Below are 21,291 nucleotides of genomic sequence, written 5' to 3' on the forward strand. Positions count from 1 at the left end.
GGCAAAGGAGACGGGGAATGTTTATTCAGTCACGCACGTAACAAGTCCCGGGAGCAAGTCTGCTCCAGAGCTTGGAGCCTCTGACACTCCCCCTGCCCCTGGGACACCTCAGCAGTCGTTCCCGGAGTCATGCTCATCGGTCCGGCGGGGAACAGACAGGCGGTCAGTTAGCTCCTGGAGCGATGGGCTGCAGGGCAGAGGCGGAGGCCACTAAAAATGAGGAACAGGGCGCAGGATACTAGAAGAGAGAAGTGGCAGCCAGCTGGACAGCAGCAGTGTAGCAAGAAAGCATGAGGCAGGGAACGGGACAGTGAGAGAAAGATGGGGACAAGGAGCCCAACAGAGATGAAGAAGGAACAGGGAGAGAGGAAGAGAGGCAGCAGAAAGAGGGAGAAGGAGCAGGAAAGAGACCGATAAAGAAGGTCAGGGAGCAGGATGGAGGTGCAGAAAAAAATGGGGATGGGCAGCATGACAGAGAGGGAGGAAAAAAGAATAGGGGCAGGGAGCCAGGACAGCAAATGATGGAGGGAAGGGGTGGGGCGAGGGGAACAACACAAAACAAACCACATGGCTACACGCTACAGGGCAGAGAGGGAAGAATTAAGAAACAGGGACAGGGAGCCAGAAAAAAAGAGAGCTAGAGAGCAAAAAGAATAGTAATGTGAACAGAAAGAAGAGGGGGGGAATTCTAAAATAGGGTCACGGGGGAGCCAGAGACAGTGAGATGGAGAAAGGACAAAAGCAACAGGCTACAGGGCGGAGAGGGAGGAATTAACGAATAGGGACAGAGAGCTGGCCAGAGAGAGATGGAGAAAGGCAAAAGATCACATGGGCCACAGGACAGAGAGGGAGAAATTGATAAATAGGGACAGGGGACCAGACAGAGCACGAGCACAATGGAGAACAGAAAAAAATAGCACTGGGCTACAGGGAAGAGGGAGGAATTAAAGAACAGGGACTGGGAGCTGGACAGAGAGACATGGAGAAAGAAAAAAAATAAAACAGCGATGGGCTACAAGATGGATAGAGGGGGAAATAAAAAATAGCAGCAGGGAGCCAGACAAAGAGAGATGGAGAAAGACAAACAAGTAGCGTGGGGCTATGGGACAGAGAACGTGGAATTAAAACATGGAGAGAGGGAGCCGGACAGAGAGAGAGACCGAGGGGAAAGTCCAGACAGGCTACAGGGGGCAGAGGGAGGAATGAAAAACTGGGGACAGGGAGGTGGACAGAGAGAGATGGAGATCTCAGGGAATAGCGGTGGGTGCAGGAAGAAGAGGGAGGAATTAATAAATAGGGACAGGGAGCTGCACAGAGAAGGACGGAGAAATGCAAAAATAGCGGCGGGGTACAGGGCAGAGAGGAAGACTTAAAAAATGGGGGCAGTGAGACAGACCTAGAGAGATGGAGAAAAGAAAAAAGCAACGCAGCAGACGGGGAGGAATTAAAAAACAGGGACGGGAAGCAAGAAGGAGTGAGCTGGAGAAAGGCGGGGGGGAACCCAAGGGGCACTAGGACAGAGAGGGAGGAATTAAAAGTGAGGGACGGGGAGCTGGGAAAGGAGAGGTGAAGAAAGAAACAGAATCGCAATGTGCTATGGGGCTGAGAAGGAAGAAACTGAGCAACAGGGACAGGGAGCTGGACAAAGAGAGAAGAGGAGACACAAATAATAGCATTGGGCTACAGTGCCAAGAGGGAGAAACTGAAAAATAGAGACCAAGAGCCAGAAAAAGGAGAAACAGAGAAAAAACAAATCGCAATAGGCCACAGGACAGAGAGGGAGGAATTAAAAAACCAGGACTGAGAGCAATCTACAGAGAGATGTTAGGGAACGAAAATTTAAAGAGCGATGCGTACAGGACAGAGAGAGGGGAATTAAAAAAAATAAGTAAAGGCAGGCACAGGGAGCCCGACAGAGACACACAGAGAAAGAAAAAACAGCAGTGGGCTACAAGACAGATAGGGACAAATTTAAAAATCCTGGCAGGGAGCCAGACAGGGAGAGCCAGCTAAACAAATGAAATCGCAATGTGGCACAGGGCCAAGAAGGACAAAATTGAAAAACAGGGCATAGGAGCTGGAAAGAGAGAGCCAGGGAAAGAAAAAACTACCGATACGCTCTAGGGCAGAGAAGGAGGAATTTTAAAAATCAGGGTCTTGAGCCGGACCGAGAGAGACAGAGGAAATAAAAATGGTGATGGGTAACAGGGCAGAGAGGAAGGAATTAAAAAACAAGGACAGGAAGCTGGGCAGAGAGACTGAGAAAGGGAAAAGTCCCGACAGGCTTCCAAGAGAGAGAGGGAGGAATTAAAAATTAGAGACAGGGAGTTGGACAGAGAGAGACGGAGAAAGACAAAACTGTGGCGGGCTACTGGACAAAGGAGAGTTTAAAAATGGGGACAGCAAGACAGACAGAGAGGAAGGAAGAAAGGAAAGACGCTATGGGCGACACGGCAGAGAGGGAGGAATGAAGAAAGTGGGACAGGGAGCCAGACAAACCGAGACAGGGAAAGAAGACTACAGCAACAGGCTAGGGGACAGAGAGGGAAGACTTAGGAAAACAGGGACAGGGAACAAGACAGAGTGACATGGAGAAAGGACAAAATAGCGATGGGCAACAGGACAGAGGGAGGAATTCAAAATGAGGGGCAGGGAGCAGGATAAAGAGAGACAGAGAAAGAAATAGACTCGCAACATGCTACAGGGCCAAGAAGGAAGACCTTGAACAACAGGGACAAGGAGCCAGACACAGAGAGCCAGAGACAGCAAAAATACCAACGGGCTACAGGACAGAGAGGGAGGAATGCAAAAATAGTGGCCGGAAGCCGGACAGAGAGAGACGGAGAAGGAAAAAATAGCCATAGGCTACAGGGCAGAGAGAGAGGGAGGACCTAAAACATGGGGACAGGGAGCCGCTCAGAGCAAGATGGAGAAAGGAGGTACAGGGAAGCAAAAAAAAAAAAAAAATTGCAGTAGCATGGGAAAAAGAGGGGGCCAGGGGAGGGGCAGGGAGGGACCAAGATGCAGAAGAGGGGCGACAGGGCCCTGAGGGCCCAGGACTCACTACAGCTCTCACTCTGGGCGCTGCCGGGAGAATTTCCCAGTTCAGACGCTTCTTTCTCCTGCTCTCCTCCCTTCCTCTTCTGTAACTCCAGTCACTTGGCTGTCCTCCACCTAAGAGAATACGTGAGTGTCTTACAGTCTTACAAGACGAGGCTTCCTAGACACATAGCCTCGCTCGCTCGCGCACTACGCGGCCGTACCATGCTGCTGGTGACACATACAGACCCTGCGGTGCACGTTGGCAGTCTGACCTGCTGCGGACTACGAAGAGGTATCCTTCCTCACCTGGAGAGGCAGGCTCTCTCTTGCCTGCAGCGGGAGGCAGCTGCCAGCCGGCCGGCCTTCGATTTCTTCTTCTTTACCTTTCTCTAGCCCCTCCAACTTCAGCCGCGGCAGCTCCTGTCCACAGCCAGTAAGCGCTCCGCCTGTCCCTTTTCACCCCCACGCTGCGAGAGCGAGGCCAGGCAGAGACAACCCACGCAAGCCTGAGGTGAGTGCAGTCAACAGCATCCCCAGGGGACAAACGGAAAACCACATCCTCAGCGTGGCCTCTAGGAGAAGGAAAGAAGCAGCAGCTACCGTTACTACCGTAGATCGCCCCTGGCCGAATCCCCTCTTTCTGCAGGGGCTTCTGGAGACGCCGCTCCTTCCCCGCACTGCTGCTAACGGCACCCGCGATAAGGGAGAATCACGCACTTTCGAGGGCCAGCTTGCAGCCTTCACTATAGGGCTTGGGGGCGGCCTGGGGCTACGGTACAGGCTTCAGGGGAGGTGCTGGAGCTGGGGGCAGCTGCACAGGGCGAGCGGGGCCGGGGGAGGCTTAGGGAGAGCTCTGGTGAGTTGGGGAGGCGTCCGGCGCCTGCGTCTGGGGGGGTGTCCGCCTCCTTCCCCTCTTCCCTGCTATCAGCTCTTGGGTAAGTCCCTGGGGCTGACCTGATCCGGCTCCCCTCCAGCGGACCGGGAGCCTGCCGCAGAGGGAGGTTTGAAGCTTCCCGTTCCGCCACCCCCGGGTGGCCAGCGGGCAGGAGACACCCCCGCACCGGCCGAAGAGGCCCGCTCACCTCACCGGCGGCCAGTGCGCCGCCATGCTGCTCCCGGGCACCGCGCATGCGCGGGACGCCGATGGCGCGCCGGCGCGCGATCGTCGTGCTGCAGCACCGCGTTTCGGCCACCAGGCGGCAGCAGCAGCGAGCACCCGCCGGGCGGCGCGTGCCCGGGGGCGGCACCGGCGCCGCAGTTCCGCGCTTTGTGCGCTGAGCGCCCGCCGACACCGCGCACGTGGGGCGGCAGCGGCGTTTCCTTAACGGGAGGCAGCAACGAGCGCGGCGGCACCGTTCCGCAGGCACCGCGGCATCGCATTGCAGTTACCGGCAGACGACAACGTGGATCACAGGGACGCCACCGCGCATGCGCGGCTCCCGAGTGGCAGTACTGGCTTTCGGTGGCCGAGCATTTAGCGGGGTGAGGAACGACTGACACCTCAGCCCCGTTTACACCATCCGAAGACGGTAAGGACTTACTTGGGGGTATAGGGCTTAAATTCATCTGCCCTTTTCCCACTCGCGGCCCAGGCAGTAATATTCGTTGCCTCTCTACCAAAAAGCATCCAAGTGGCTCGGGCATGTCAGTCCTTTGCATTTGGCTACTTTAAAAGTCTGGCGGTTGTTTCTGTCCGTGCCCCCCACCCCATTACCTAGGGAGGAGAAGCAGCACAGGGAGCTTGCGGAACAGGGTTTCTTATCCCTCCGAGTAAGCCCCAAGGATTGCTGTATGGCTCCGCATGTGGCATCAGGGTTGTGGGAGTGACAGCAGTGAGTCAACAGATGCTGGAGAGAGATTTAAAAAAACTAAGGCAACGCAGATGCCTGACATCCTGAAGGTAAGAGAGAAGAGACTGAAAGCTGCTTTGTGTGAGAGGGGCAGCTCTGTTTAGCAGGAAGCAGCACGTCCGAGCAGACCAGATGCAAGTGGCTGATCTGCAAATGAGCGATACGCTGGTGATCCTTGGGCTTTGCTGTGTTGTTTGCACCTTTCCTCACCTCTGTGCTGTCAGTGCTCTGCTCTCCTAACCCTGCATACACACAAGGCTACCTGTGCAGGGCTTGTTACTCAGATAAGAGACACTGCAGGATGTTACTTACCACCCTGCCCTCCAGCATGCACAGTAATTAGACATGAAGCAGGGAAAGCAAAGAGGCATGTCGGTATATTAGATGTCCTCAGCAGATGACTGCAGAGCCCTGGAGGTTCCACCTTTGCTCTGTACAGGAGCATAGCTCTGCACTCCTTGCCGCTCCTACCAGCAAGCGTCGCAGTCACACTTTGCTGCCTGCAACACGCAATACATGGTAGGCTGGATGGGCTGTTCTGCCACTGTGTCAGGTGAGCAGCTCAGTTCCTTTGGCTGCCTAATTTGCCTCCTTAAAACAATCACTTCAGCACTCGGTTTCTTTATTTCGGACCCCTCTAAATATCTCCTGGCCTGCAAGCCATTCTCAGCTATCAACACAGCTGAAATACAGTGCTGGTAGAAATCTAGCTGTCATCTTGCTTTGATGTCAAAAGGCTTTTGTAACTTGAACCCCTGATTGTTTTGGCATCAAGACTGCAAGGCAAGAAATACGCCTGTACTTGAACAAGCAAGACACCCGCCAAATAGCTGTGCACAGTGATACGTGGCTGCCTGTGACTGACACCTTTTTCTGCTAAAACCAGAGCACGGTTTCCTTGTGAAGAGCCATTGGCAGTGCAGAATGTATCTCAGCTTTCCTTGCAGCGGGTCCCCAGAGAACAGCGTCTTAGTTCGACTGGAGGGTGCGGCAGCCTGTTGTCATCCCGGCCCCTTGCCCTTGAGAAAGTGGCCGCCTGTAGCAGCGGCAGAACCACTGCTGCCCAAAGGGGAAAGGAATGACTTGGTGTAAAGCTCGCCAGGCTGCCTGTGTCCTGTGCAGAGTCGATGACCTCGGCAGCCTGTGCACAGGGCAAAGCTGACAACCCGAGAAGGAGTCACAGGGTGTAGCAGTTTCTGCAACAACCGTACTTTCCAGCCTAGCTGGACAGAGTAAGAGGCAAGAGAAAGGGGCCTGCTGGGTGCCTGGAGAGGCAGAACTGCTGTAGATTGTGCTGTGGTTGTTTCGCTCTTTGTCTTTGGCAGAGTTACTTCCCAGAGGTTGGGAGACAGGTACGTTTGCACGGCATGAGTACTGCTGCTTATGGAGCAAAAGGCACTATAAAGCAGCAATGAAGAACAAGGATGGCCAATCAAGATGGTAGGAATAACATGGAGAGCCTAAAGCATTAGCCAGGCAGGGCTTGCGACTAACCTTGTGTCATGGTTTAATCCCAGCCGGCAACTAAGCACCACGCAACCGCTCACTCACTCCCCCCACGCCCCGTGGGATGGGAGAGAGAATCAGAAGGGTAAAAGTGAGAAAACTCATGGGTTGAGATAAAAACAGTTCAATAACCACAACAACAACCACAACCACCAACCACAACCACTTGTAAGGAAAAGAGAAAAACATAAATGACAAAGAGATAAAAATAAAACCCAAGAAAGACAAGTGATACAAGTGAAAACAATTGCTCACCACCAACCGACCGATGCCCAGCCAGTACCCGAGCAGCAGTCCCCCCACCAATCTCCCCCCCCAGCTTTATATGCTGAGTGTGACGTCATATGGTATGGAATATCCCTTTGGTCAGTTGGGGTCAGCGTCCTGGCTGTGTCCCCTCCCAGCTTCTTGTGCACCCCCAGCCTACTCGCCAGTGGGGTGGTGTGAGAAGCAGAAAAGGCCTCGACTGTGTAAGCACTGCTCAGTATTAACTAAAACATCCCTGTGTTATCAACACTGTTTTCAGCACAAATCCAAAACATAGGCCCATACTAGCTACTATGAAGAAAATTAACTCTATCCCAGCGAAAACCAGCACAGGGTTCCCATAGCCTTCAGTTTGCTCCTTTGCTTTTCCTAACCCTTTTATTTTTTCATCTCCATGTTTTCCTTAAGCATTGTGCACAGCACTGTTATCCCAGACCGGCCATATTAGAAAGTCCTCCTGCACAGAGGGTTAAGAAAGATCTCTAAGCAAAAAAGGAGAAAAAAAATCTGGTAGTCATCTACATGCCCAACCATCAACAGTCTCCACCAAAAGATGCTGTAAATTCCTTTTCCTCTAAAAGGCTACCGAGCGAAGGAGAGAAAGGTCCCACCCGATACTTATTCAAACACCTCTTACAAACTAATCTGTTATGAATAAAAATCAAGATTCTATTAACAATAGCAGATAACTACTTACTTACACAACACATAGTGTCAGTGGAAACTTTGGGACAAGATCTGGAGGACCTGTGGCATGGCTGGGAGTGTTTCAGGTCTATGGGATCACTGCAGTCCCATTGCAGGTGACAAGGTGGATCCCTGTGTGGCATGAAGCTGGCAGGAGCCATGTCAGCCTCCAGTGGTGCTGGTGCCAAGCAGGCTGCAGGCCTGCCCAACTGGGACTGTTTCCCCTTATTGATTCTAATGACACCTGTATTAACTGAGAATAAAACATATTCAAGGGCTAGCTTGCTGCTGTTGGCACAGGGTCTGGGGGTGGTTTTGGCATTGACTGGGGCTTTGGGACAGGCTCCCGGGGATGTTCTGGAGTTGGTGATGATGCGGGGACAGAGTCTGGAGGCATCTGTGAGGGTGCTGGGGCGGGGTTTGGGGATCATCGAGGGTTTTGGGGCAGAATATATAGGCGGTTTAGGGTCTTGCAGGGAACTGGTTTGGGGGGGGGCTCTGTTGGGCCTTTAGCTGGAGAAGGGAAGTACTGGCATGGTGTCAGAATGGGGGTCCCATTCCAGAAGGGTGCTTAGTGCATACTGATGCTACACATGCTTGTCCTGGTGCTGCTGGTTTCCTGGGGCAATGTCAGAGGCAATGAGTAACCCAGTGCCACATGCGGATATAGGCAGCCCAGTGACTTTGGGTCAGCTGTGTGGGCTGAGCAGGGCTTGGGGATGCTTGTCATGGTTTTCAATTAGTTAGTGCCCTGGTTAATTGGCTCCCACAGCCTATGCCTGGGGGGTGGGAGAGAGCTCAGGGTGCCTGAAAGTGTCTGTTTTGCTTCTCCAATTACAATTCTCAAGTAATTAATTCACGGCTGCACTCCTTGTGCCTGACTGAAATCCAACCTTCAGTCTGCTCAGTCCATTGGTCTTAAACCTTTTTGTGACTTCCCAGCACTCTAGGGCATACTTGCCACAGAAGCTGTCCTCCCTGGGATGCCGTGCCAAAATCCTGCTCCAGGGCCTGCCTGCCTCCCCGTACTTCCAGGCTGCCCGTGTCCACAGGGGCGAGTGCACACACCATCTGGTGCTGGGGAGGAACTGGGGCCCGAATGGTGATACAAGGAAAAGGGAAAGTCAAATCCATGCTCTGGGCAGGCCATGCCCCATGCTCCCAGTAAGGAGCAGAGCCCAGCCAGAGCCCTCCACCTCTGCCTCCCGGCAGCAATGGCCCCAACGGGCAGGAGACTTCCCCACCCACGTTGCCTGCAGCCACCTGAAGGGCTACAGTTACCTTGCACAGACCCCTGGGCCCTTGGCACCAGCCAGCCTGGCTCTCACCTGCCATTGGGAGGAGGAACCTGCCCCACCTCGGCACCTTGCTGCTCCCGGGCACCATGCACGTGCCGGCCATGAATGCAGCAACAGCGCAGGAGAGTGAAGGGACAACACAGACCCCAAAAGGCATCTCCAGCACACACACCCCCCCACATGCTCACGTGCAGCGCTGCCATGGCTGCTCACACCACTGCCCCTGGTGAGCAGCGGCCACCTCACGCACATGCACCAGAGCATGCTGCTCACACCTGGGATGAGGCGCAGCAATGTCTGCATCGCGGCAGCTTGGCCTGTCCCAGAGACATGAGCGGGTAGCAGCGGGAACAGGCAGATGCTGTGCCGTTGTGTGAGCACTGCGGAGCGGCAGCAACCAGGGACGGGCTGCGCTGACAGCCTGTGAGCCCCAGGAAAGGGTGGCAAGTGCTGCCGCTAACCAGAACTCCGGTGAACTGCACCAAACCACGCCTGCGTGAGCCTGCAGGATGCAGTGCGCATGCGCAAGCCCCGCGGCTGCAGTACTGAGGAGTAATCGAGGGAGGGCACCAGTGAGCACGGCAGGAAGCAGTGCGCATGTGTCAGTCGGCTGGCTGTAGCACTGGAGTCTAATGACGAGAGGGCAGCGCTGTGCACGGCAGGATATACTGCGCTTGCGTAAACCCATTGGCTGCAATACCGCCTGGGTCTCCGGGAAGGGCAGTAGAGAGCATCCCCTTTCAAACTGCTTGCGCGAGGTTTTTGTCTGCACTACTGGGCTGAATCAACAGGGGGCAGCAGGAAGCACCACGGGCTGCAGTGCGCATGCGTCATGCATCTGGCTGCAGCACTATAGGACGTTCAAGAGAGGGCACCAATAAGCATAGCGGGCTGCTGTGCCCATATGCGCGTGCCGGGCACGTGCAGTACTGGACTGTAGTCGAGAGGTGGCAGCAGTGTAGTAGGGTCAGCCTCACTGCGCCTGCAACGAGACTTCTGCATGTAATGAGGCGTGAGCTTTCCATTGGCTTGCGCGGAACCGCTCACCCGTTGGCCACTGAGGGACGGGGTGGGGAGCGGGCGTTGGGGCCAGGCTGCGGGGAGTTGCGATGTGTCTCCGCTCCCCGGCCTGGCTTTCGGTGTGGCAAAGGCCTTTGGGAGTGCCCCGTGTCCTGGGGTGACCCCGGGTGTCTGTCACCCGCAGGTGCCAGCCCCGAGGCAGGGTCTGGGGTGATCGAGAGCCGGTGGGAGTTTTGGGAGGAGGCTGGGAGCTTTGGGGACCCTGTCAGGCTTTGGCGTGTTTTAGGGTTGATGGAAGCTTTGGGGCAGGGTTTGGATAGCATGTGGGGACAGTTGGGAGCTTTGGGGCAGGGCTGGATGAGTTTGGGGGTTGGTGGAAGTTTTGAATTACAGCTCAAAGCCCCGAGGGCCTTTGGGCAGGTGTTTGCCTTCTCCTGACTGCTCCTGCCTTGTGATAGCTTGTAAAGGTCTGCAGATACTAGCCTGTAGTTCTTTGTGGCAGTGTGCAGTTATTTCCTAATGTTCTAGGGTTAATGCAATTTATAAACACATATATACTATTACTGTAGGGTGTTAAAGCCAGGCTAAAAATGTTTGCAGCTGCAGTAAACCGGTTCAGGTCAGACAAAATCAGCTGTACTCACCAGTGCCTATCGATGAAGCAAGGCTAGCAACTGCACCTAAGCAATGTTCTTCCACGTATCTCAACTCCTCAGTCTCAACTCGGAGACTCTGTTACGGCATTATAAGTTTGTCAGCCAGCGCTTCTTGATGGAGGTGTAGCAAATCTATCACGCTACAGAAACATAAAGGAAGCAAAAATCAATGTTTGCAGAAAAACATGAAAAAATAAAGTTAGTATATAAGCCTATAGGCCAATCTAATATGCACAAGCAAGGTAAATGAGACTATACAAGCCACAAATACACCTCCCACTCGCCCCCTTTTAGGGGCAGAATAGGATGATATTTGGGCTTCCCGTAGGAGAGAAAGAGGGCCAGTTAGGTGAAACTAAGAAGCTTTTAGAGATTGATTTTTCTGGAGCTTTATGTCCACATTTTGGACATAACTGTGCTCTGCCTGTCGTTCAATTAATGCACAAGCAAGATGATCCACTTCTTAAAACTCCTGTACAGTAATCCCTATGTGTTAATATTAGTGCCTGCTGTGCCACTTGGGTGGATGGTACTCTGCTGCCTACTCATTTCCCTGAAATTAGGTACTTTGGGAGGGTCTAAGCAAACTGGATTGCAACCAGGCTATCGAGGGCGAAACTGCTATAGTCCAGACGGCTGCTAAACAGTCTCTCTCAGAGTGGGTGAAGTTTTGATCCAACCCCAACGTAATGCAATTCCAATGCTATTAGTACTCGCTTTCACTCACTTCTGCTTTGCAACAGTGCCACTCCCACAGTATCAGTGAATGTGAAAATCCTTACTGGAAAAGGCTTTCCTTGTCTCAGGAGCTTTAAGGCGGGAGTTTTTAAAACCGCTTATTGAAATTCAGTGAAAGCAGCAGCATATTCCTTGTTCCAGCTCCATTCCAATCCTTTCCAGTAATTTTCATTGCCGTCTGCTGATACCAGCAAAGTTACCTTGCACTGCTGTGAAAAATTAAATTCTCCTAAAGCTTCTTTAAATTGGAGTTGAGAAGAAGCTTTTATTCTACATAAATATCTGTCTTCTATCTATCTGTCTTCCCGTTTCCCCAGTTACAATTCCTGGGGTAGCACTAATTGAGCCTTACTGAAATTGATCTCTCAACTTTATAATTTAGATAGTTCTCCCACTTCCTCTTCCGTAGCCTCGGTCACTTGACAACCATCTACCTAGGATAATAACTTGGTGCCTTGTAACTTTTAAAAGATAATGCTTCATCACACACAAATATATGTGTATGTATCATACTTCGTGTTACGTATACAGACTTTGCAGTACATGTTGGTGAGCTATTCTCCTAATCACCAGGAGAAACTTGGTTTCTCTTGTTTGGAGAAGGAGGTAGCTTTCAATTGGATCTATTTGATTTTATTACTTTAGTTTGTTTACATTTGTCTGGTCTGTTCAATTTCAGCCATGACAATCTAAAAACTAAGCATGGTGTCTTTCTGTTTTAACATATGCATGTAAGATTACAAACAGAGCCATCCAAAGCAAAGCTAAGCAAGATGCAGTTAACAATAGCAACAGGGTGCAAGTGGGAGACAGAAATAATGCACAATTGTTATCAATAGTTATCTTAGTTAACCAGGCTGGAACACTTCCCTCTGTAGGAGCTTCTGGTGATATCAGGGGTCTGCTAAACCCATTCACGGATCTTCTGTCTGTTATCTTTTAACATTTGCTGTCATTGGCTTCATCTCCATAACAAACAAATAAACTTCACATTTCATTTTAACTGAGATGCTGTTAAATTTATGCATGTTCTTTTTTCTTTAGCATGGTGGTGGGGTTTTTTCTGTTTTGTTTTGTTTCCCTCAAAGGAAAAGTCCTAATACATCACTCGCCATCATGCACTACAGGGTTAAAATTTTGGAAATGTTAAATACAGCAGTTAACCTTTGGTTATTAGACAGGTAGGAGCATCATCTTATACTCACCTGCAACATCTTCCATAAAACATTGTTTTTATTCTTGTTCAATATTATTCCACTATTCAGTATTCTCTCTCAAACCCTCATATAAACATGCTTAACCCCTAGTTCTCTCAATCTTTAACTACCTACAAGATGGATGACATTTAATGAGCTTCCAGGAACTGTAGGGCATTATTCAACCAAAACCAGATCTGTAGGTGAATGGACAGTGTAGACCCTCTCAAACAAAGCTACCAGTACCTAAATTCAGGAACTCCTCTTACAAAAGCCTGTATAGCACTGTTGTTATTATTGGGTAATGCTCAATGGAGCAATAGTACATGAAAGAGCACTGATACATTTACAGTCATTCCAGAGGGTTCATCTCACTGTCCTCCTTCCAAAAGCATTCATAGCATTGAGTTTGGTGACTAAAAAGTCACCAGAAAAACCAAGTACCCTTCATGCCTTAACAAGTGAGTGAGCTAGTTTACACTGATAGACTTTCATTGGTAATGAATGCTATTCTGTCAGAATGACCAGTGCAAAAGTCCCTCCAAATGTAATTTAGTGTCACAGGTACAGTACTTAGCCCAGATCCTCTCTATAGCTTGTCACCTGTTTGAGACACTGTACTTCCCTTGTCTAGCTCATTTGTGTGACCTGATGTACTTCTGTAATGCAGAGATTTGTAATAGAAACATTAAGGTTGAAATTAATAAATTACATGCAGAAACATATGTATGAAAGCACCAGAAGAAATGACAAGAAAGAAGGGACAAAAGAATGGCGTGACTTGACAGCAACAGCAGGTCATTGAGATCACGGTCAGAGTCTTGAAATGCACAGACTGGGAAAACAAAGGACAGCCTAAAACTAAAGATAGACTACTCACAGAACAGGAGACAAAAGGACAGGCAGTCAATCAACAACATTGCTTAATGACTCACGGGCCTGGGTCCCTGAAGGGTACAAAAGGCACTTCTAAAATGAGCACATGGTCACCCAGCAAAGAGAACCCAGGAAACATGATGATGACTCCAAATCTGGCATCCTTTGTCCTCTGTTTCACCACAAATAGTCTTGGTTGGACTAGCCAGACATACACATCTTGGTCCTTGTTAAAATGTGGGTATGGAAAACGAGTATGAAAGACTGACTGATTGAAATCTATAGCAGAATGAATGTGAGCGACTGAAATAATTTTTGCTTAAAATAAAATCACCTTCCCCTTCTATACAGTCTCACATTTAGCTTTGCTATATTCATTTTACATCAGTAGCTGCTCCCAGTTGATTATTTAAAAATTTCAATGAAACCTAATAGTGTGTGCTTACAGAAGAACGTCAAAGAAGAGAGAGCGCTATTTAGGGAAGCGAGGACACAGCAAGCTTGAAATAGCTTGCCTTTTTGAGGCAATACTTTTCTCTCCCTTTTGCCCAAAGGAAGAGGCTTGTCACACTTACAGTTTCTGCTGTTACACCAATAACTTCTTATTTCATGGTTCACAAAGAAGAAATAACTGTTAAAACAAGTTGGTTTCTCAAAACTAGCCCTGAGTATGAAATTACAGGAAATGTCCTAAATGTTTTTGTACAGTGACACATGCACAACTGTGCTAATATGAGCAACCTGAACAGAGGGAAGGCCAAGAAAATGAATATTTCTCTTCACCTGAATACGTGAGGCTTAGAAACAAGATTTCAGATGCAAAACATAAATGGCAGGTTAAAAAGCCCTGCAGATTTCATGGCTTCTCAGAATGCTACTGAGTATTTTAAATTGAATAGAAAGAAAAAAGCCGGAATCATTTGCAGAATCATTTGCAATAGTCAATGTTGTTATTGTTAATACCAACAGCAGTAGTTTAAAAATTGTGGGATATTTGGTACCAGTGACCTGTTCTTTCCCTGTGTAGCCACTGAGTCATGCCAATGGTTATTCTGCTAAACACAAAGGATAAATTACTGCAGTATAATTTATTACAAGGTTATTTGCTCAAAAAATTTCCAAAAGGAAACATTATTCCAATATTTTTATCATAAAAGACATGATTAAATAGGACAAAAGGGCTGACAGTAATGTACTGGGATGGGACTTAGCATATGAGATCACTTACAGTGTCAAGTCATTGCACCTATCTTGCCGGTTTCCCCAGCTATAAAATAGGGATACTATTCACTACAGATACAAGCTTTAAAAAAAAAAAAAAAAGAGAAGAGTTCAAGGTAAGCTGATAGTGTTATGGATGTTCTTGTTACGAAATTATTATGCTTCCAGGGATACAAAATGGGTAGTATCAAAGCCATAATATCTGTAAATAAGAACATGTTACTTACCCATGTCCCTTCCCCTCTTTCACAGTTAAAAGTGGCTTCAGACTTTCAAAAGTAAATCCTGTCCAAAATAGTAAGTTTCTGCTGTTGAACCTATCTCATGGTTACAAATGACAGCAGCCACAATTCTCTTACAGTGGAAAGCACTTGCCTTCTTGTACAGCTAGAGAAGTTTCATTTGCCTCATCCATAAAAAGAAACAAACAAGGCAGTTTCTTTAATGTTTTAATGCTTCTTTAAATCTGCAGTGAGACTCACTTAACACTCTAAAATGCAAATATAGGCTGATCTATCGCCTTGGAAATAATCCTCAGAAAGTCCCTTGGTTTGATTGTTGTGTTTCTTGCTCACCGATCTCTCCCCAAATCTTGTTCACTCTCTTTACTCCAGTCAGACTCATAGATTCAGTCTAGTTTGGGAACTAAATGGATTATACTCTGTTTTAGCCGTAGTCATGCATTCCAAACTGACCAGATGCTTTATTGCTGGAGGAACTTGAAACAAGCACAGAATGGCCTCAAAGCTAAGTAAGATGCCACACTGGTGGTCAGAAATGTCTTCAGTCTGATTTGAAACTGAGAAAAGTCGTGTGGCTGTGAGTAAAGAGGAGCTACAGAGGCAGCACTTGTGTACAGTGCTAGATTCTGCAGAACGGGTTTGGTTAGTTTAAGTTAATGCTATGCCAGTGACTAGAGAGAAAACCTCTCAAAACCATGATACAGTGTTTGTAGCCTGGTATACTGTGGGCATGACCTGTTCCTTGGCACTCATAGATTCCAAAGAGTTCTCTTTCAGAGACAGCGTCAGACACAATTATCCACTATGGAATATACAATGAACTCCTAACTATCTAGTTACAGCCCTTCTAAACTCTGTAAGTGCCTGTCTGACTGCCTCTGCTGCAAGAAAACAGTAAGGAAAGGGTCAGGATGCACAGTAGTGCTGTGGGGAGCGCCCAGGAGAAAAGGGACTGCTGGTGTGACAGGAGGTGTGGATGGTAACCACTGTTTCTGGGAGAGGCATCCCCTACTCCGTCAGTAGTTGCCACCCCTGACAGCAGGGTGTATCCTGCTTGGCAGCAGTAACAACTGTTGGGACTTTCCAGCACTCTGATGCAAAAAAAAAGGCGGCATCTTGCTGACTCCCCAGCAGCCTCTGTCCTTGGCTGTTTCCTACTTTGCTGACTGTTAGAGCTGGACCTGCTCTCACTGGTCCACTGCCAAAGGAGCTGGCAAATTGTGGAACATTACCTAAACCATCCTGGTTATGCACAGCCACAGTGTATAGCGCTAAATGATTTCCTGCTAAAAGGAGAAAATGTCTAGCTATGAGTCAAAGGATTTGTGGACAGAGATGCAAGCAGTTCCAGGTGAAGTACTGCTTTAAATTCTTAGGACAAATTCAGCATTGCCAAAATACCATGCTATTCTAGTGGTACTGTTGCTGTAGCCATAATGGTCCAAGGTTACACAACAAACAAGATTTGCAGGGTGAAACAGCAGGCCAGTAGATGCAACTGGAAAACATGGAAAAGCTGTGGGCATGTGAGATTTCTTACACTAGGTCTTGCTAATTCTATTTTAGAGAGCATGTTGGATTTCAGCACAAGAATTGAAATACAGTATTTATAGATATGCTGATGATGTACTTTTTTACTCACCATCTCCTCACTTTTCTTGTTTGATTTGGTCTTTGATTCTCTTAAAGCTTCCATTTCCTTTGTCCCAGACCTTTTCTCTGTCTTTCATACTCATATCCCTGCCAACCATCCCCAGGCTAGGGATTCCCCCAATACCTCCACCTGATGATATTTCCTCAAACTTCATTCTCCTCTTCCTCAGTTCTACTCTTCTTGCACTTTAATGAATATCAAACCATCATTCTGGTTCAGTTTTCTCCATCTTTGACTCACCCCTAGTTTCCTTCATTTCTGTGATCTTTTTCCTCTTGTAGGGTAATATTTCTTGATGAAAAAATATCAGAATGTGTGGTTTTCCTCTTCCCCTTAGCTGTACTCCTGACTAACTTTCCATCTTTAATCTATTTCTCTTTTGTCTCAAATGTATGAATTTTTCATCTTCCTCTGTACTTCCTGCTGTGCTCCATCCCAATTCCTGATCGCCTTAATTCTGCTCCTTGGTCTTTCACACTTGTTTGGCTTCTCTCTAATAACAATATTCTCTTCCATCTCAGACAATTGATTCCACTTGCCTTTCCATCTATTACAGCGTTTTCCTTGCGGTTATCAGCTCACTGAGCATGCTATTTACAAGTCCCTTGCAAGTTCATTTCATACACTCCAATCCTATCCTTTCTTATTATGGATTCCACCCATCAGATTGTTGTGCAGCCTCTCTTCACAAGATTTCCAATATGCCCATTTTTATCCATCTACACAGTTAAACATCTTGTCCAGGGTCTTGTTATTTTATATCTCATGACACCATTCCTTTGTGTAGGATGAACAAATACAGTCTTGTGGGCTGAGCTGAGCAAATGCTTAACTAACAAACAAACAAACAAACAAAAATTGCATTAATAAAAAATAGATCAGGAAATACTAAAATCATTGTCACTATTTTATTGATGGTGTATTCTCCCTGCTGCATCATGTTCAATTCTTTTTCCTTTATATCAAAAAGTATACAGAAGAAATTGAACAAGTTTCAGAAATGCATGACATATTCAAACTAAGATATCAGCATGAAAAGAGCCTGAAGTGTCTGAAATTATGTAATTTGGAGGATTATAATATCACATCGTAAGACATGATATTTTAGAGGAATACAAAGCACTGAATAATAAAGTGAAGCAAAGCCATGGGTACCTTTTAACCCCGACAATGTAAGAACTATCTGTGGATAGTGGATCTTAAATGAAGAAAGGAAATGTTTAGAACATTATTTACACAACTCATAATTAGCGTGTGAAACTCATTGCTCTAAGGTACAAAAAAACCAATTAACTTTAATGGATTCTAAAAAGGAGGCAGCTTTTCTCTGCACAAGAAAAAGATGTGGTTATTTTCAGGCCACTTTATGTAAAGTCCTTCTTTCAGGGAACAAGTACCCAAGTGACTGAAGGTAGGACAGATTTTCCCTTCATAAGATAATCGAAAAAGACTGCTGTGGGGCTTCCTGGTAATTCCTGTGAACTGGCTTATACTGGCAGAAACAGGAATCTCAACTGATGCACAGATACAGTGCTACCATTCCTCTGTTTCTATGCAAAACATTCTATTACTTCTTTGAAATGAGCAGTTCTTAAGATGAACATGACATGCAAGAAGTCTGCAGGCTTATGTGTCATATTATTCAGGAACTTGGTAACCCTTCACCGTAGGTCACAATGCTGTTTATTCACTGTAGGTGAGTCAGTCGCAGCAATAAAGCAATAGCAAGGCAAATGAGACTGAATCAATACTGGACACAGAATACTTAGTTTCCCTACTAAGGCCCTCTCTACATCACACAGTTCAGTGTCAAGTACCAAGAGTACACAACAGGGGGAAAAAGTGTCACTGTCACAGCTTTGACATCAAAAGAAATTCCCCAAGGACAGCTCAACTACACACACACATATATATATATATTATCCTTGACAAATGTGTGTTCAGTCCATTCTTAATCTCCATGGAAAAAATAATTAACATTTTTACAACCTACTTAGAGGGTCTAGCTGAGTACTTTTCTTCACTGCCAACATTTTTATTTTATGCTTCACTTCAGTGTCTGTAGTGAAAGACTAAAGTTTTTAAGACCATGACTCCTCAACTGGCCTCCTCTTTCTATAAGCACTTTTCACCTTTTTCAAAAATCATCATCATATCTCTGCAGTTGCCTCTGTTTTAGACTGATCCAACTTGATCCTTCTAATTTTTGTAAGCTCTCCATTCTCTGTATTCTTGACATTATCCAGCTGAGGTTAGCTCAGGGCTAACATAGTACTTCAGCTGAAGTCTTATTAACAACAGAAAGAGCATATTTAACAAACGTCAAAGCTCCAAGGCAGCTTTTAATGGCACTTCAGTTACTATGCCCTTGCAGTTTGACAGTGATCCACTGAAACAATGCAGCTTTTTTTTTTTCACAAGTTATGCAGGTAGCTAATGGAAATCTTGTGTAATCAGTGTTTCCAAAGCGTACTTATGAAAATACCGTGTGGGATCTTGTTGCAAATTGGTCGGTATGTATGATAGCTGCCACTTCTTACTTCTCCTCTGATGTATTGATCTGTCAAGGAAAAAAAATTCGATGGGCTTGACTGACTTCTTGGCAACTCCATGCTAGCTGTTAATCATCTTCTAGATGCTAACAAGTTTATCTAATTCAGTATTTTCCAGGAATTGACATCAAACTAGTTGATGTCAACTATAATTTCTCAGCTCTTTCTCATGCCTCTTGCCCCATTTTATACATGGATATTGTGCTTGCCCATTTCTGATCTTATGAAATTTCTGCCCTTCAAGTTCTTCAAGGTAAGCACTAACATTCCTGAGATTGCTTCAGTCCCTTCTCCTCATTGTAGATAAGTGAGATGAAGTAATAATAAAATGAGACAAAATACCTTATTCAAATCTGTATAAGTGTAAGGAAATGGAAGTTCCTGTATAAGGGGAGAGAGAGAGAGAGATCCATTGCTAGAGGGCTGATATGAAAAATGAAGAATTAGCCTGAAAAAAAGAAATATTATGAGGCTATGCTAACAAATCAATTTTCTTTGTGTTTATAAAATGTCCTATATGTGTAGATCAAAGTATTTTAACATTTATTGTTGTGTCTTTATAGTCAGAAACTAGATGAGTAACCACCATAGAAGCACAAATTATAGTCTTAATTTGTACCTGCTACAAAATGAGTGGAGTTTTTTTGGAGGATGAAGTTTCTCTTTGTGCAGGGAGAGTTACCACTTGAGATCCACTCCTCAGAGCTATTCAGCATTCAGTGGTTTGTCAAGTTAATAGTAGCTTACATGACATTTACAGCATTAATACCATTAGTATAATTCACAGAGACTCTAAGGAGGGACTGACACAGCGGCGTTACTATGGTGATCCCCAAAAAAGGACTGATGAGCTAAATGAAAAGTTTTGGGGTTTTTTTTTTCAGACTTATGAGTACACTCATAGGGAGGGAACCCTATGAATTTTATTATGAATATATACTTTTATTGCATGAATACTCATCTGTGGATCATACTGGGAAAAGATATTAATTCATACTGACTCAAAAAATATCCCTTCCCGTGTGACGCATCATTGTATGTGAAATTCTGGATTCCACATATGCAATTAAATGCTCTACTTTTCTAAGCATCTCAGTCAACCCTCTGGATAAATAGCCTGAATTGCATAAGTGCAATGTGTTAAAACCCATGAGCTAATATATGGTCACTAGGAAGTTTACATGCCCACTGGTATGACTTATCTGCCTCACCCACCTAATGTGAATTATAATTGGTTTGAACATAAGGAGAGGCCTAAAGTTTTCTCTATAAATGCTGCCACACAACCAGAGCTCGAAGTCTTATCATATAGGCCTACAGTTGCTCAGAGAAATACAAAGTCCAAGGCACAGAGGAGCAAGGAAGCATGGCTGGTAAGTAAAAAAAAAAAAAAAAAAGAAAGAAAAAAAAAGGCTCTTTGTGCATAAGGAATGGGCAACTGAATAATGTACCATATGTTAGTTTTCTCTGTGGGGTTATGTTTTGTAAAGGGCTCTGAATTCTTGGAGTACACTACATTTTGAGATTATGAATACGTTGTTTCAGCATTTTTCTTTCCTGAATTTTCCAAAAGACACAAACAAGGAAAAGAAGATAATCCATCTATTACCATACTGGAGTTAAATATTATATAACCACAAATAGAGCAGAAGAAGTTATGGCAAACTGCAAACTATCTTTTAGCATGAAACTTAATGAATCAGAGAGTAGTTCAGGTATGAATGAATCTTGTGTTGGTGGGAATATTTATGCCAAGAATAGGCTATGGACTAGATTCCTTTCTGTAGATTCAGAGTCAGCAAACTGCAGTGCCATTTTAACTATTTGTTAAAATTAGTGTGAAAGGCAAAGGCACTTTAAAATACAGACAAAGCAAGCAGATGTCCAGGACTGAGGTCTTAGGAGGAAAGATACTAAATCACTTTAACATGGTTGGCCACGTTCTCGCTTAGGCCTGACTTGCTGGGACCTCTGTAAAAATGTATAATGAGGCCTGAGTGCAGATGACGCCACTTTACCTCTTCTAGGCATAGAGCTCATGCTGTGCTGGCTTTATGTGACATGGGCTTTAAAAGCTCAGGAAGCTGATAAAAACCAACCATCCACAGAGCAGAGGCTTGAGCGCAGAAATGACAGACATTGTGTTCCCCTCATGGAGGTTAAAAGAGGCATGGTTACCCCATTCTCAGAGTTTTAGGAGAACTGATTGCACGAACTCTTAGGACACAAGTGTTTGTCCATATACTATTATTTGAAATAATTCATGTTATTGACCTGATCTACTTGTGCTAGCATCCCTCAACGGCATCTGCTGTTTGTCTGGCCTGATGGTGCTTAGTTAATGACTGTCTCAATGCATCTGCTAAGTGTAATACTATCTAAATGTTTACCTGTTTAAGAGCAGAACATAGGCTGAGAGGGAATCAGGTGCATACGGGCATAAGGCTATTGATTCCCTCATAAATCTTCTCCACTGAGCAGAGCTT

General features: G+C 46.4%; 1 protein-coding gene and 1 long non-coding RNA gene across 7 annotated transcripts in view; one reads left to right on the top strand and one right to left on the bottom strand.

The window, feature by feature from the left end:
- The window catches only part of LOC143167180 (uncharacterized), a 27,652-nt gene continuing 6,361 nt past the window's right edge, over window positions 1-21,291 (bottom strand). Inside the window, exons 2-5 of one of the 6 annotated variants that reach the window (XR_012996520.1) lie at window positions 10,315-10,466; window positions 3,264-3,614; window positions 3,065-3,174; window positions 1-187 (exon numbers count right to left, since the gene is read on the bottom strand). This is a non-coding gene — a long non-coding RNA (uncharacterized LOC143167180). Of the gene's footprint in view, window positions 239-3,064; window positions 3,175-3,263; window positions 3,615-3,996; window positions 4,180-10,314; window positions 10,467-21,291 lie in introns of those variants that run through there. The other 5 variants (XR_012996518.1, XR_012996521.1, XR_012996517.1 and 2 more) reach the window with 5 other exon arrangements.
- The window catches only part of LOC143167179 (protein-glutamine gamma-glutamyltransferase E-like), a 19,756-nt gene continuing 18,468 nt past the window's right edge, over window positions 20,004-21,291 (top strand). The window contains exon 1 of the mRNA XM_076352335.1: window positions 20,004-20,178. Within this exon, the coding sequence (XP_076208450.1) occupies window positions 20,172-20,178 (7 nt within the window). The 5' untranslated portion in view covers window positions 20,004-20,171. The remainder of the gene's footprint in view (window positions 20,179-21,291) is intronic.

The sequence above is a fragment of the Aptenodytes patagonicus genome, chromosome 14 (assembly GCF_965638725.1).
Source record: "Aptenodytes patagonicus chromosome 14, bAptPat1.pri.cur, whole genome shotgun sequence".
Taxonomy (NCBI): Eukaryota; Metazoa; Chordata; class Aves; order Sphenisciformes; family Spheniscidae; genus Aptenodytes; species Aptenodytes patagonicus.